At 40.1% G+C, this 16,370-nt stretch overlaps 1 protein-coding gene across 1 annotated transcript in view; it reads left to right on the top strand.

Moving 5' to 3' along the window:
* Positions 1 to 16,370, top strand: part of LOC120772470 (cadherin-87A) — a 187,619-nt gene that overhangs the window by 165,719 nt on the left and 5,530 nt on the right. Inside the window, exons 4-15 of the mRNA XM_040101112.1 lie at positions 3,048 to 3,136; positions 3,262 to 3,608; positions 4,607 to 4,752; positions 4,877 to 4,991; positions 5,265 to 5,457; positions 7,731 to 7,843; positions 8,968 to 10,071; positions 10,333 to 10,841; positions 11,066 to 11,294; positions 13,463 to 13,684; positions 13,760 to 13,864; positions 15,739 to 16,338. Of these exons, the coding sequence (XP_039957046.1) occupies positions 3,058 to 3,136; positions 3,262 to 3,608; positions 4,607 to 4,752; positions 4,877 to 4,991; positions 5,265 to 5,457; positions 7,731 to 7,843; positions 8,968 to 10,071; positions 10,333 to 10,841; positions 11,066 to 11,294; positions 13,463 to 13,684; positions 13,760 to 13,864; positions 15,739 to 16,338 (3,762 nt within the window). The 5' untranslated portion in view covers positions 3,048 to 3,057. The remainder of the gene's footprint in view (positions 1 to 3,047; positions 3,137 to 3,261; positions 3,609 to 4,606; positions 4,753 to 4,876; positions 4,992 to 5,264; positions 5,458 to 7,730; positions 7,844 to 8,967; positions 10,072 to 10,332; positions 10,842 to 11,065; positions 11,295 to 13,462; positions 13,685 to 13,759; positions 13,865 to 15,738; positions 16,339 to 16,370) is intronic.

Consider the following 16,370-nt stretch of genomic DNA (forward strand, 5'->3'; position numbering starts at 1 on the left):
CGGCTCGCAAGGAGCAGCGTAAGCGCGCATAGGCGAAATGGCGTGCGAGATAGCAAGTGGGGCGCGTGTGTAAATGTTAGTGGCGCCGCAAGCTCTCCAACTCACTCTCTGAATCCCTATCTTTTCCCCTTCCTCTCTCTCTCTCTCTATCTCTCTCTCACTCCCGCTTCCTCTGCGCGCACAAATTGCTGTAATTAATGTCGTGCAAAGTTGCGTGAACTTGGCTGCAATCAAGTGGCGCTGCTTGTTAAGTTTGCGGGGTGAGGTTTAAGTGGTTTTATGAATGCAAAAATTCAGTGGTTGCTGATGGCTTTGCGTGAAGTTCTTTGGCGCCAATGTGTGCGGTTTACGAGCAAACACTCAGCTCATATGCGTGCATATTGGCTTATAAAAAAATGTGTGCATGTGTGAGTGTGTGAGTGTGCTTTAAATTTTAGTTGTTTCTGTTTTACTTTTTTTTTGTGGCTTGTTGACATTTTCCATTTACACACATTAACTTTTTAACTTTCGTAAAATTTTTGCTTAACAAAAATGCATTAACCTTTTTCAAACTCTGCTCGCAGTGAGTAGTCACTTTCCAGGAAGACGCGATTTTTATTAAAACTGTAAAGTTTAAAAATAAAATAAAAAATGTCAATATCAATATAATGCATTGAAAAAGCTCTACAATCATAGAGCCATAAGCATAAGTTATAGTGTTACACATACAGCGATGTTCATGAAAATGGTAACGTCGATGGGTTTCAACTATTTTGTTGAGGGAAAACTGAAAAAAAAATCTAGTAAAAAATTAAAATCGTATATAGTATAACTTTTCGATTACCTAATATTTGCTTGTAAAGTCTGTACTTTTTATTACATCCATAGACCGACGTTGCGTGGGGTCTATTAGATCCTGACCTCGCCTCATAAGGATTTGAGCCGAAACGTTCAGAATGCTGTAAAAGGCCTTCGATGATAATAGTTTGTCGCAACGAAGTGTTTTTGATTGATACAAATTATTCAAAAAGGGTTGAAAACGCATTGACGACGACCCATGTCCAGTACGATCATCAACATGTTAATAAAATAAAGGAATTGGTGCTTGAGAATCGACGATTATTAGACAGAGATCTTACTGCCATCTTTTGGAATATCGGGAGGATCAGTGAAAATCATTTTGAAAAATCAACTGGGCCTAAGAAAAGCGATTGGTTTTAAATTTTTTCGAAAAACGGCGTCGTGTTAACGTCTGTGAAACAATGTTTTCCGACTACCTGGATGTCATGAAACGTGTTATTTTTGGCGATGAGTCTTGAATATATTCATACGACCCGGAAACAGACGATCAATCGGCCGGATATCGTGGCAAAGGTGAGCTGAAGCCAAAAAACCCACGGCAAAACGGGTCAAAAATCAAGGTGACGTTGACAGTTTTCTTCGATTATCGAGATGTGGTGCACTCCGAATTCATTTCGAGCGCCCAAACTATCAACAAGGATACTATTTTAATGTTAAGCATCATTGGAGTGAAGCTATTCGTAAAAAGAGGGATGAATTATGGGCCGACAACTGTTAGTTTTTGCATCACGATAATGCACCGTCACAAACTGCGTTTATTCTTCGTAAGTTTTTCACCAAACCAGTTCAGAGTAAACAAAGAAAAAGCTAGTTGGCGTAAAGGTACGTTAGCCTCGCACAACACATAAAACATTTATACGAATGGATCGAAAATAGAAGACTGAGTTGGTGCGGGGATATACTGTCCGGAGTTAGGACACTGCAGTATACTATATTTCAATTAGAGGTCTTTCCTATTGGGAAAGCCACAGAGGTAGCAACAAATACATCAGCATACAGCTCCAAAATTAACATCTAGGCAGTTGACCTACATTAGTTAACCCAAGCATTGTTTTTACGACGATTTTGACAAGAGTATGGCAAGAAAGGTTTAAATTCGATTTTATGATTTTACGAGATGTAAAACTGCAAAGAAAATCTGCAAAGCAGTAGATCAAAAAAACACAAGTTCCTTCTCAATCTTGGTAGAAAAGGAGGAGGTAGAGACATGATTGGCATACGCCTGCAGAATGCATGTGATAGATCTAGATGGCTGCAGGAAATGTCAAGAGCAAGGCAACAAGGCACTAGCAAGGCAACGCTTCAAACATTTGGGTCCTCTCGGTATGAAACACTAGAAAAGGTTTCGTTAATGAGACCTCAGAACCCATTGAAATTTTAAGTCAAGCGCGGGCATCCTGATGAAGGACTATTTCTCATAAACTAAGTAACGACATATCATCTGACACCGCTAAGAACCAAAACTGGTCTATGCGTGGCTGATGGGAGACTAACCTAACCTAACTTAACCAATGTTTGCCGCATCATTTTGAAACTAACGCTTAGTTATCAGCAGCCGTTAGCCAAAATATCGTGTTTCTAAAGGGTTTTTTGAAATCGTTGATATGCGTAGAACCTTTTATAGACTTATGTAATCTACATTTATCTCACGGAGCTAGTGAGATTCGCTGTTATCTGAATCTAAGTGGCAGAATCAGTAAATATAGCATATTTTGTATACCTGTAACCGCCAGAAACCCTTCTATAGACTTATGTAATCTAAATTTATCTCACGGAGCTAGTGAGACTCTCCGTTATCTGAATCTAAATGGCAGAATCAGTAAATAGAGCAGCTTTTGTATACCTGTAACCGCCAGAAACCCTGCATAACCAAAGGATCTAACTCCTTTTTTTTTAAATTCTTTCGGTATGGCTTTCTAAAGTTTCTCTCTGTTGACAACACATTTCTTCTTCAAAGACCTTTTGGAACTACATACCTTCATTATCGACATCAAACTCCACTTATCTGTTACATGGTGGACTTCAAAAGGGATTAACTCTCTGGTGCTTACAGCATAAATAATTTCGTCAAATATAAAGCAAATTTTATGATGTTTCTTAAATTTCAGCATTATCCTTATACCAAGATATGTAATTCATATATAATATGTTTCATTTAATATTTTACACAATGTTTAACCTAACTGTCACGTCCTCTTTTTTTACAGCACCTACACCATGCCCAGACATAAATTGTTGCACACACACTATCAGCTGTTCGCGTTTGCGCTTATCAGCATTGTACCGTTAATCAGCTGTAAGTAGCATTTACACTATGCACCATCAAAGACACGTAGCACTCATTTACCTTGATCACTCTTTTGGCTGTCGAAAATAATTAAACTTTTTTATAACTCTTTATCACATTGTCTTCATTCGCAGCTGAAACAAATCGCCCGCCTGTCTTCACTCAAGTACTCAACAACATTGTATTGGAGGAGAATGCAGCTGTTGGCACAGTGGTCGCTCAATTGCAGGGTTACGATCCGGAGGGTAGTAATGTGACTTTTGGTGCCATCGGTTCGGAGCACTTTGAAGTGGACCCCATAACGGGCGTTATAAAACTAATAAAACCTTTAGATCGTGAAGAAAAAGACAGTCTGCTGTTTTATGTCACGATACGTGATCGTGTCAATCCCGATGGCGAATCCGAACAGGATAATATCGTACAAGTGCCAATCACCATTATTGTGCTGGACGAAAATGATAATCCACCAGAATTTCAGAACGTAAGTTGTGCAGCTGGAGCATAAGTCTTGATTAAAGGATATCTTTTTATGGGGAAAGACTTTGTCTAACTGACTGAAAATTTCTTCTAAGATCCCGTAGTCCCAAACCCTAAGACGAAACTTCCCGCAATAGAAGTCCTCATGGAATTCGGTGTTGCTTGGAATATCGGCATCTGAAATATTCAGATTAGTGGTACTATTCTAGAGAGTTCAATCTCAAACCAGTGAAATAACCACGTAAATTTTCAGAAGTTTTTGATTTCTAATCAGGCTCGTATGATAGCTTAAAACTGTAGAGATTTTCCAACAGCGGAGTACTCTCGGTAATTGAACGCCAAATCTTCTCTCCATCTTTTTCTTTGGTACTACAACTGTTGATTTGTCTGCGCCGAAAACACAAAACTTTCCCAGTTACCATTGCTAGGTAACGCCATTTGTTCATCCCAAGTGCAGACAGATCCCTATGTACTTGGTATTTTCATTGAATGCGTGTGACCCTTATTACCGTCGTTTTTCACTAGAACAAGGCCTACCCAGTGCATTCGTTGGATTCTTATGCTCCTAAATATATCCGTCTAAACGTAGAGCTCATACGGCTCTTAGATGCTCATCGCTCACTCGAATAATTCCAAAGAGCTTACGGAAAACAATTCACTAGAACACCTCAAGTGCTTGAATACCTGATCCCTAGTAACTTATAGACTACAGTTAGAGCATTATGGCCTCTTTTATATGAGCTTACAACTCTTAAGGCTTTTGTGTAGAAATTTTTTGGAAGAGCTCATGCGGGCGATTCCAAAGACCTCACGGAGAACAGTTCTCTCAAATGCTCCAAGAGTTAGTCTACTTTATGGCTCATTATTGGGATATTTTTTTGTGGAAAGCTTACCGCATATTATTACTACTTAACTACATTGGGCGAAAAACCCTACACTCATTTGAGGCATTACAATAAAATTCAATTGACCAAATATATTTTGCAATTCTCTTCCTCTCAGACACCATACGAGACAGATGTGAACGAGGACGCCGCCATCGGCACAACCATCTTCAATCAAATACTCGTAACAGACCGCGATACCATCGGCGAGAGTCTCGACCTCAAATGTCTGCCGCAAGAGCAGAGTCCAGAGGCGTGCAACAAGTAAGTACTTCGTACTAAAGAAAACATTACACACAAACGACTTTATGTCTTGTTTACTTTTAATAAAAATTCAACAATCTTTTTGCATTACTTAAATGTCTTCTCATGTCGTCCGCACACACAGATTCCGTTTGGAGCCATTATCGCGTGAGCCAACCGTCTTAAAGGCGGCCGTTGTGCTGAATGACACGCTGAATTATAATCAACGCATGATTTATCACTTTCAAATTGAAGCGACGGTAAGTACCGAGAGGAAATGGGGAAGGGAAATGTTCGGTAGGCGGCTTAACAAAGCGGGTGGCTTTATACAATTACCAAATTGGCGACTTTTTAATAAGCAATTAAGTTGTTAACAACATTTCTCCTTTGCAACTACTCGGCACATCCCTTTGTGCGTGTCATTCTGACTTATCTGCTTATTTATCATTGTATTGCTTTGTTGTTGCTATTGCCATTCTTTTACATTTATTTTCTGTGCAATTTCTTTACTTTTGTGCTTCGGCCTTCGTTAGGATGGCGTACATAAATCACAAACGAATTTCGAAGTCCGTGTCAAGGATGTCCAGGATAAGCCGCCTGTATTTCAGGGCTCCTTGTCGGCGGTCATCGATGAGGATAGTCCCATTGGTACGTTGGTGCTGAAGGTGCAGGCGCGCGACGGCGACACAGGCGAACCGAGGAAAATCGTTTACGATTTGTTAACGAGTAAGTGCAATAATTAAGTTGATTAATGGTGGCGGCATTTTACGCAATTATCTGATAAGTTATTGAGCGCTGAAAGGGAGATTCATTACGTATACACCCATACACGTAATGTAATGAAAGGATACAAGTGTATAGAACAATGCACATTTATGAGCACAATTACTCTTTTATTCATAAATAATTTGTCTACATACATAACTGGCCGAAACAACAGATAGCCTGTGAAATTTGAAGATATTTTTGTGCTACTCAATAAATATCCGCAAGCCTTACTGACTGTTATCAGTCAAGTCTACTCAACTCCTTCTGACAGTTATTCAATTATAGGTTTTGCCTGGACAAGATGTTATGCTGGAGACTTGATGTCGACGGAACGTTAAAGGTAGTTTTTGGTGGCAGAGATGTCAAAAAGGGTTTTGGTGTTTTCAAGTAGAGAGTAATTGGACTGTTATAATTCATTTCGAGGTTCTCTACTTTTTTAAAGAAAAAACACAGAAACTTCAAATTCAACGGGGAATGTTTATCATCATTTGAAAGATCATTATTTGGCATTCATCTTTAGAAGATTATCTCTTTCAAATGTAGGCCGCGGCTACGTCTCATATAGTCCATTTGTTGAGTCTAATTTTCGTTGATTCGTTCGCGCGTTTCAGCTGGTAACTGGTGAATGACACGCAGGATGTTTTGGTCCAAGGCCTCCATCGAAACGGGATTGTTCGCATAGACTTTAAACTTTCCATATTCCCACAGGAAAAAGTCTAATGGTGTGATATCACATGATCTTGGTGGCCAATCGACCGGCCAAAAATGTGAAATTAGGTGCTCACCAAAAATTCTCACAATAAATACATTGATTGATGCGATGTGTGTGAAGTTTCAGGCATCATATAGTCGGTTATCATGACGCGATAATAACCGTCTTTGACGGTTACGTTCTCACCGGCGTCATTTTTGAAGAATTATAGATCGACGATTCCACTGGCCCACAAACCACACCAAATCGTTATATTTTCTGGATGAAATGACAGCTCTTGAATGTCTTCAGATTGCTTTTTGTCCCAACAATTTATAGAGAAAAGTTTTCAAGATCCAATAGAGCGAAGCGATATCGTTTGGGAAAGCCGAGCCGCTTCAGTTCTTGCGCAAGCTATATTTTGTATGCCTTCAATTTGAGATATCGACGAAAAATGCACCAAGTAGTTCACAGTTGCGCGCAACGCACTCCTTGCAGAACGTGAGTTTTTGTAATAAAGTTGAACGATTTGTAAACGGTATTCAGGCGTAAGTGCTTCCCTGATGAAATGCCTAACAATACTGAATAAAAATAACAAGAGAGCTTGACACGACTCACGCGTGATCTGTCAAAAAAGGCTATTAAAAGAGGTACCCCTACTTGGTTCACACGTTAATAGGGCAGGCATTGCAGGAACACCAGACCTTATACGGTCGCACTTAGGCGTAATGTGTTCACAAGTGGCAACCAATTAGGCATTATCTAACAACTCAGTGGATTTGGTAAAATAACCGATTTTTTTGCATCCCAGCTGCTCAATATCTCTTAAGTTTGTACACGTCTCATCCGACTGAAGGCTGGCTATACGCAAAGATAATGTTCCAACGTTTTATCATAATACGCGCATACTCTGCACTGAATTTACTTTACCAATTTTCGGTAGGTGAGATTTCAGGGGTAGGTTCCTTGCTTGCACCCCTATGTAACTAAGTTACTTTTGCCTAGAAGTAGTCACTTTTTAGTCTGTGTACTATCAATATTAAACCAAAGTACCTTTGTGGTACCTTTGCAAGTGGTTCCAAGAACAGAGGTGTTCCGCATCCGCATCTGCATCTCTGTAACTCCTTCCAGAGATTTTAGAACTGGTTATGTAGTTACTGTATAAACAGTGTTTTAAAAGGTTTCTAGCCTCTACAGCATGCATCTAATATATCGTCACCTGAAATGCAAAATAACGTAACAACATTTTCGGGAATTTACAGTGGCATGAATTAAACACGACATAAAATGGAACGTGAGTGAAAACAATTTTTAATATTGGTGAAAACTGGTTTATATCTGAGCTCAGAACCTGAAAATGTTGGACATATGTATGTAATGTTATGTTTGTAATTTGAAGTAGTGAATCATAATCAATAAGACACTAAATTTCGAATTTTTTGATGATACGTTATGTTGCATTTCAGTTGACGATATATAAATTTTTTCATTACTATAATATTTTTACTAAAATTCTAATTTTTGTTATTAACTTTTTTAGATCCAATGGATTATTTCTTACTGGATGAGAAAAGTGGTGAACTACGTACAGCCAAACCTTTAGATCGCGAAGCACTTCCCGATAGCACCGGCCTGATAACACTCACTGTTAGGGTAAGTCGTATTTCTATAAATAAAAATGTAAAATCATTCGATAATTGTGTTCGGAATATAAATAAGGAACACGAAGGTAAGTCCTCAGAATTGTTTCAAACAGCTCATGTATCTCGATGGTTCATGATCTCTCAAATCGTATATTACTCCTTTGTAGAGAACTCTGCAACCCTAAGCCTACCTGTCGGCTATAACCGCGTAAGCTGTTTCTTCGCCAGTAAAGAAGAAGCCTACCTTTGGAAATATCTGGCTTGCTGTCTGTTTGTTTTCTCTGCCTAGATATGCAGTATTATAATGTTTGGAGACAGAACTTGATATCGAATGTACAAATGATTTGCCAGACTGTGAGATCTTTCGAGCCCAGGGTTAAACGCAAGAGATCCATTGAATTATTTCCTGTCAGCAATGTTTATCTTACCCCAGTTGTGTAGTGTTTAACAGGACAGTACACTGTTCAATAGGCTTCCAAATGGTTAGACCAAAAAATTTCGCAGAGACTAATGAAATTGATCAAAGTTAGGAAATATCTTGACACTTTTTCTTTGATGATTGTCCAGCTTTTGCTAGACTGAATTATTCTCAGGCATTTTGCATGCCATACCTTCTTTGAACCGTTTCTTGATCTAAACTAAAAAGTGTTTGACATCCCAAAGGACAGGTGTTTTAACTGTTCCCGAGGTTTTCATCGCAAGAAACGACCCTGAAATTTAACCTAACCCATCTATTTATTCATAGACTTAACTAAATAAATAAATAAATTGACTCAGCCATTCACCAATACTATTGACGGGTTCCCACCACTGCTGGATCTACATAACCGGTACAGACCCAAGATTTACTAAGACTTGTTTTTTTAAATCACTAACCTTAAAATATCGAGCAAAAAGATAAACATGTGTTCAAAATCAAAATCATTTTACTCTAAAAAATATTTAGTCGCCATAATATTCCAACGCCGATAGTCTCTTCTGAGCAAATAGTCCCTTTGGGCTCGAGTAGAATATTTAACGTCTTCACATTTGTCTGCTTTGAATTAAAATGGTTTCCAGCCTCCCTTCTCATGCTCTCCTTTCTCATACTCTCCTTTCTCATGCTCTCTTTCTTGTTTTATTTCGTCCTTTCAGGCCCGTGAACTCGTCAATGGCACCGCCAGCAGTGACGCACTGACGAGTACCACAGCTCAAGCCACCATAACCATACGTGATGTGAACGATTCACCGCCTACCTTCAATAAGAAGGAATATGAAGTTTCACTGCAAGAGAACACAGCACCCGGTACGCCACTCGCGCTCGACATGAATGTGACAGATCATGATGTTGGCATCAATTCGAAATTCTCGTTACGCTTGGATGATGTATCCGGCGTATTTGAGGTGGAACCGAAGTATGTAAATGGTTTCTCACAAGTCAACATACGCGTCGGCAACGGCACACTGGACTATGAAAATCCCAATCAACGTAAATTTATTGTGCTCGTCATTGCCGAGGAGACAGATACGAAACCGAAATTATCCTCCACAGCCACCATTACCATCACCGTGTTGGATGCCAACGATAATAAGCCAATGTTCGAGCATGAATCATATTCGGCAAGCATATCGGAAGCGGCTGCGCCCGGTCAATATGTTACCACCATCACAGCGAAAGATGTCGATTCGGGTCAATATGGTGATGCGGGTATACGTTATAGTCTATCCGGCACCGGTGCTGAACTCTTTCACGTTAATGAACAAACTGGTGTAATAACATTAGCCGATTGCCAAGCAACAGTGGCTGTCGATGCAGATGGACGTGCTGGTCGGCAGCGACGTCAATTGCACACGCAAACCGATACGACAGATTACGCATCGCTCTTATCGCTCGCCAATATGGATAACTACAGTCAAATGCCATCATCCGCCACAACATCGACGGAGGAGGAGGATAATGAACAGCCCAGTGCTGCACTTTTTAATGCGCTAGATATCAATACAGAACCAACGGTGGAGTATAAAGTCGTTACACAATCGGAAGCACGCAGCAGCATTAACGATGTCATTAGCGAAACAGCAGCTACAGCGCCAACAGCAGTGGTGCCCACCCATTTGCCGACAATGTTGGAACACAGCGCAACAGCCACGGTCCGCCCCACAATGCCGACGAGCCAAGCTGAGATGGTCCGACGAGCTGAGGTGCCGCGTACGTGCCTTGACTATGAAACGGAGACCACGTACTTTCTGTCATACAAAGTGAGTGACGAACTCAGCACGCGTTGTTGTTGCTGCTGCTATTATTATGTTTATAGCGTTTCATTCATTGTTGTTGCTATTGTTATTGTTGCCACGACTGACTTCCATACATACAAGCTGGGTAGTAAGTTTGTGGTTCTTATTTGAAATTCATTTGCAATTATGTGACTTCGATTTGAAATTTCAAGTTTGTCTTGTGAACGTATGCTTTGAATTTAATTTCGTTTTCACTTATTTCGCCCCATTCCTATGTGTATGTAGGCAACCGACGACGGCGGTCAAGGCCAAACATCGGTGGTGCCGCTGCGTATTTCTGTAACCGATGCCAATGATTCGCCGCCAGTGTGTGAGAGTCCGTTGTATCGCGCCGCTGTTGATGAAGGCGCACACGTGTTCGATTCGCCGTTGGTGGTGAAGGCGCGCGATGCTGATACCATTTCGGACATAACCTATCGCATTATTGGTGATGAGCAAATCACAAGTGTTTTCGCCATCGATCGGCGTACTGGCCAGATAACGGTACGTCCGAATGCAACACTGGATGTGACTTACCTGAAGCGCGATTATTTGGTGTTCGCCGTCGAGGCGAATGATGGTGTTTTCACTACAAATTGTGGTGTGAATATAACGGTACGTGATGTGAATAATCATGCGCCGCGCTTCCTTGCCGCGGAATATTCGGCAGTGGTGGAGGAGAATTCGGAAATCGGCACCAGCGTCGAGAAACTGCAAGCTGAGGATTTAGATTCGGGCATAAATGCGGAGATCAGGTGGGTAAACCGACGATACTAACCGTAATCAAAATGTCTTAATGTGGAAGCAAGCAAGTTTGTAGGCATAAACATTAAGATTTCTCTGTGGTACGTGCCTTCCAAACAGTTTATGTTATCGTCTATTCAAATTTTATATAAATTTTATTTAATTAACTTTCAGCTTCAAGCGTTCTTACTCTAAAATCCATATCTTATGCCCTCACTTTTTATTTGCCTTGTAGATACCGCATTGAGCATGGCAGCTTCAATGATTTCCGCATTGATGAGCGTACCGGCGATGTTTTCGTTTCGCGCAAACTGGATTATGACCGTCGCAATACCTACCACATCGAAGTGCTCGCAACCGATTTGGGTACACCAAGTCTTTCGGGCACAACTACGCTAACGGTAAACATAAATAACAGCAACGATAAAGATCCATACTTCACTCCGGCAACGCAGCATGCGGAGGTGAGTAGTTGCTTATGCAGGTTTATATGGGAAGTCAGATCGATTGAGTCGGCTGCAAGCATTAGGGGATCATATAGTAACCACAGACAAAGGTGGTTCCAGTAGTTTTTTTCCCCCTTTTTATTTTTTTTAGTATTATCTGCGTGCACTTTCTATATGATAAAGTGCAAACTCTCTCTTCTTTGATGAATCGTTTTTGCAGATCGAGATCCTGCCATTTGTACCACTACATATTTTATTTTCGTACAGTTTTCCAATTTCAAGTGGTGGTTGTTGTTGTTGTTGCAACGGATACCTAATGCCCGGTAAGGATTAGATAAGTTGTCGTCGACGTGCTAGAAACGTGCTGTTTGGACGAGGTCGGACCAAAGGGAGAAAGATGTCAGATGCGTAGGGTTAGCAGGGCATGCAAAGAGGTGGCCAGTGCCATGTGGAGACTCATTGCACGCTGCACATATATTTGATACGTCAGGGTCTATTCTGGATAAGTAGAAGGTTAACCTGCTACAGTATTCAGAACGAAACTGCGCAAGGGTCACTCTCGTTTCTCGCAGCAGCTCGAGCTCTTCGTCTGCAATGAGTAGTGGTTTGACTCCAAGTACGCCATTCATTGATAGAGAGTCGGTAAAGGTGTTGATGGCTCCACTGTGAATGGCGGTCAGTGCTTGTTGGAAGTTAGTTGCGTTCGAAGTTTGGACAGGGTAGTGTTTAATGACACCTTGATGCTCCTAGAAAATCCGCTCAAAGCAGGTGACTGCAGGGATGATTTATGCGAAAGCACCCCAGCAAGAACTGCTTGGAGAGTAGTTCAATATGCTCCTTAACTGGGAGCATATGGGCCTCACTATGCAGGTGTTCGATGCGAGACATTAAGAGGCACCCTGTCGTAGTCCGGAGTGCAGTGATCTGACAAATTTGGAGCTTCCTCGTCTGCGTTTCACCACATCCAGGTGCACCATATTGGTGCGGCGTAGTTAAGGACCGGCCGGATGATTGATTGCCTTGTATGTGGCCGACTAGCGATTTGAGGATTTTGTTGCGACTTTGTACTTTGGCGATAATCGCGGTTGTATAAGAAGTGAAGAAGTACAAACTGTCGAAAGTCGCAACTAAAATGTTAGGATTATTGACAGTCGCAAAATTAAGATCAAGTCTTTACCCCTTCGTCCATATGGTCACTGTGGATTTAATGTGGGAGAGTGTTAAATTCCGTGCAGCAAGGAAGCGAGACTCGTCGGAGAGATAGCCGTTTACTTTTGAAGAAGGTATTCATTAGCTCTTACCTAAGGTCATTGACGCTCCGCTTTTAGTAAAAATGCGTCTGCATATGATTCACGTGAATTCTTTGTTCATGCTTAAGTGTACACCTTATATTTAAGTTAATATCAGAGTGCTGAGGTATCATCATCATCGGGTTCGCAGTATGTCGGATGTCGGTCTTGGCCGGGTCGATAAATCTGTGGCAGTCGTTTCTGCATTACGCACGACGCCGCCTGTTAGAGTTTTCAAGTTCCCCCAGTTCAGCTTCCACTAGATTCTTCCTTCTGAGTTTACGTTTTCTTTTTCTTCGTCGGCCGCCAGGGACACCAAAATCGTACATGTCCATATCTCCAATAAGCTCATCATTCCATCGAATCCGATACTCCCCTTCGCCACGGGTAGGTGGCCTGCTGAGCCCCTGATCCTGGCCGGATTCAAGATAGACGAATCCTGAGGGACAAGTGTATATAACATGATCTCCCTCTTCCTTCAGCTGCTATTTTGAAGGTATCCGATCCAAACAGGGTTAGATGCTCGAAATAACAGCCCTTATCTGTATAAAATCCGAGTCAATTCCGGTATCGTAGAACCGGCTGTTGTGATTCTAACTCTCTAACATCGCTTGCTACAAGTTTTTTTCAAGCGATTTGGAAATCATCTATTAAGAAGTTTTTATTTGAATTGCAGTCCTACGAAATTTTTTAAATGACAAAATGCCGCATAATATCAAAAGGTCGTGAAATAGGCGGGAAATAATATTAAGAATAAGAAATGTAAAATCAATTTCAATATGAATTTTTCACCTTCGCCCACTACCCAATATTTTAGACGTTCGACGGCCTCGTGTATTTTGTATTATATATTTCTAATTATTATATATTTTCTTATACTTCATGTACATTCTCTAGATTCCCGAGGATGCGCCTGTTGGCACGTTAGTTCATACTCTCATCGCGCTCGATCCAGATGTGCCCACTTACAGCGCTCTCGAATTCGCCGGCACCGATGTTGTCGCCATCGACAAGGACGGCAAAGAGGTACCAAATAGTGAACAGTTCAAAGAATACTTTACCATAAATCGCAAGGGGCAGGTGATCGTGAATAAGGCGCTGGATCGCGATCTCTTTGCGGTAAGCATTGAAGTAGAAACATTACTTTAGAGAATTTGTATACTATAATTTCTTTATTTTCTTTCATTTCTTCAGGTCATAAGAATTAGCGTACTTGTTACGGACAGCACGGCGCCCACTGTGCAACAAGGACGTGGTTTACTCAACATACAAATCACCGATGTCAACAAAACACCACCGGTAAGTCAAAGTACCGGAATTTGGAGGCTTAATAGTTTATCACTTTTTGATTTTTAATTTTTGTTCGTTTTTAACTTTCATCCGCGTGCCATTTTAAATGAAACTTTCTTTTTTCAAAAATAATTCCTTTTCATCTGCTGCAATGTCCGAATCAGTTTCTTCTATATGATATATAAGACTTTGATGAAGATCTGTGTACATGTTACTAGAAATAATTGTTGTTGTATATTTATATATATATACATAAAAGTATATATTTTGCTGAACTTACAGCGCCGCTATGCCAACGGTTATTTGTATTATATTTTTCGCCACGAATATGCTGAATAGTGGTATTTTGCATGGCAAGCAGTAGCGTACCGTTGAACCGCCGACTATTACCTCTAAAGTGGTGAATATTATATTCTCCACGAATTGCGCGTAAATTGATGGAACTAAGAGATCGCCAAAATCCTCCGCCAAAATGGGAAATCTATGCAATGAAATATATGTATGAGATTTGGCTGTTATAGGAATCTATGCAAATAAGTATAGTATATATCATTAAGGGATCAACGAATAATTGTTACAGAGTGACTCATATAGTGGTTTTCTTTCTTTGTAGAAATTGGATACAAAATTAAAAAAATGAAAAAAATAAAAATTTTGTCAGATCTTTATAGCACTTACTGGATCTATCGCATGAATACCCAGCTCATATAAAGAATCTGAGTGTTTTGTGGAAATTTCGCATAATATCTATGCTTCTGTATAAGAAAACTCCGTAGTAAAGATCTATGAAGATCATTTAAGTACTGGTTTTCTTCTTCTTGGATATAAAAAACGTGGTTGTTTTACAGAATAGCTGATATTTTTATGACACATCGACTACTTCCGCTTGGGACCACTATAACATATATGTATGTATGTAACTGTCATGCAAACTGATATATCAAGAAGATAGAAACAAGTTCTTGTATAGAAACCTTTTTATTTCACTAGATATCTTAATTAAATTTGGCATGGCTTATTGTCTAAGGTAACGCTATAATCTCCGAACATATTGTTCAGATCGGACCACTATAACATATAGCTGCCATGCAAACTGAACTATCAAAAACAAGTTATTGTTTGAAAACACGTTTAATTTGACTATATATCTTCACGAAATTTGGCACGACTTATTGCCCATGGCTAAGCTATAATCTCCGAACAAATTGTGCAGATCGAACAACTATAACATATTGCTGCCATACAAACTGAACTATCAAAATCCAAGTACTGCTATGAATTTTTTTATTTGTGAAAGATATTAGCTTCATTTCAGCCGAAGTTAATGCTTTTTCTGTGTTAATTGGAATTTCATAGACACTTATACTCACAACGCTATAATGTTGGCCGCAAGCCCCACATAACCAAAAACAAATTTCGCTAAAATGATCAGTGATACAAATATGATGTGCAAATGTAATAATAAAGTATTGCAACAGGAATTTTCAAGCGCTTTGTTAATCTGTAAATAAAAAAAATAAAATATTTCAAAACCAAGTTTCTGCAAATACACTCACGGTGCGCAGATCCAAGCCAAGTTTACGCGGACTTAATGTGGCCGCTTTATACAATATTGTGAAAACGTTGACAAATAAAATTTTGAATTTTCCATATGGTATATCCGATGCTTCAATTGCCGGTATAATAACGGAGTTCATGCTTTGAACAGATTTATTTTTAAATTGAAATAAATTAATAATAATTTTGTAATAGAATTTTTATTTTATTTTGGTTTCTTTTTTCACTTTGACACAAGCTCAAATCTGCAGTGTTGTGTTGTGTGCATTTATTATATTTATAAAATAAACTTTAATTTGTAATTAAATTTAAATTAAAATTTCCAGAAATTCAATCCACCATGGACTGCCGAAAACCCCGTAATCAAGCTACAAATGATCGAGGAGCAACCAATCGGCTCAGTTTTGACAACACTACAAGCTTATGACGATGACTCCACTATTGGTGAATACAACATAACACCAAATGCATATTTCACCATCAACAAGACGAACGGTGTGATCACCTCAACAGCGCGCATTGACTATGAAACACTGAAAGAGGTGAAATTCGTTGCCACAGTGAGCGATACCGGTGTGCCGTCACTCACATCGACCGCTGAAGTCACCGTCGATATCATCAATTTGAACGACAACGAGCCACACTTCAGCCAATCCGAGTATCACTTCAATGTGACGGAGAATTCACCGCGCGGCACAGTCGCCGGCAAAGTGGAGGCCTTCGATGCTGATGTTGGCACCTTCGGCGAGATAACATATACGCTAATTGGCGAGTATAATAAGTATTTTAGCATTGATGCATACACCGGCAGCATAATGGTGGCCGATGCAACGATACTCGATCGTGAGAAGATCAGCGAAATCACCTTGACGGCGGTGGCGCAGGACAAAGCGCCGACTACGGTACAGAAATCGGCAACAGCAGCGGTAAAGACATACATTATATAATATTTATAAAT

Source organism: Bactrocera tryoni, chromosome 1, assembly GCF_016617805.1.
Source record: "Bactrocera tryoni isolate S06 chromosome 1, CSIRO_BtryS06_freeze2, whole genome shotgun sequence".
NCBI classification, from domain to species: domain Eukaryota; kingdom Metazoa; phylum Arthropoda; class Insecta; order Diptera; family Tephritidae; genus Bactrocera; species Bactrocera tryoni.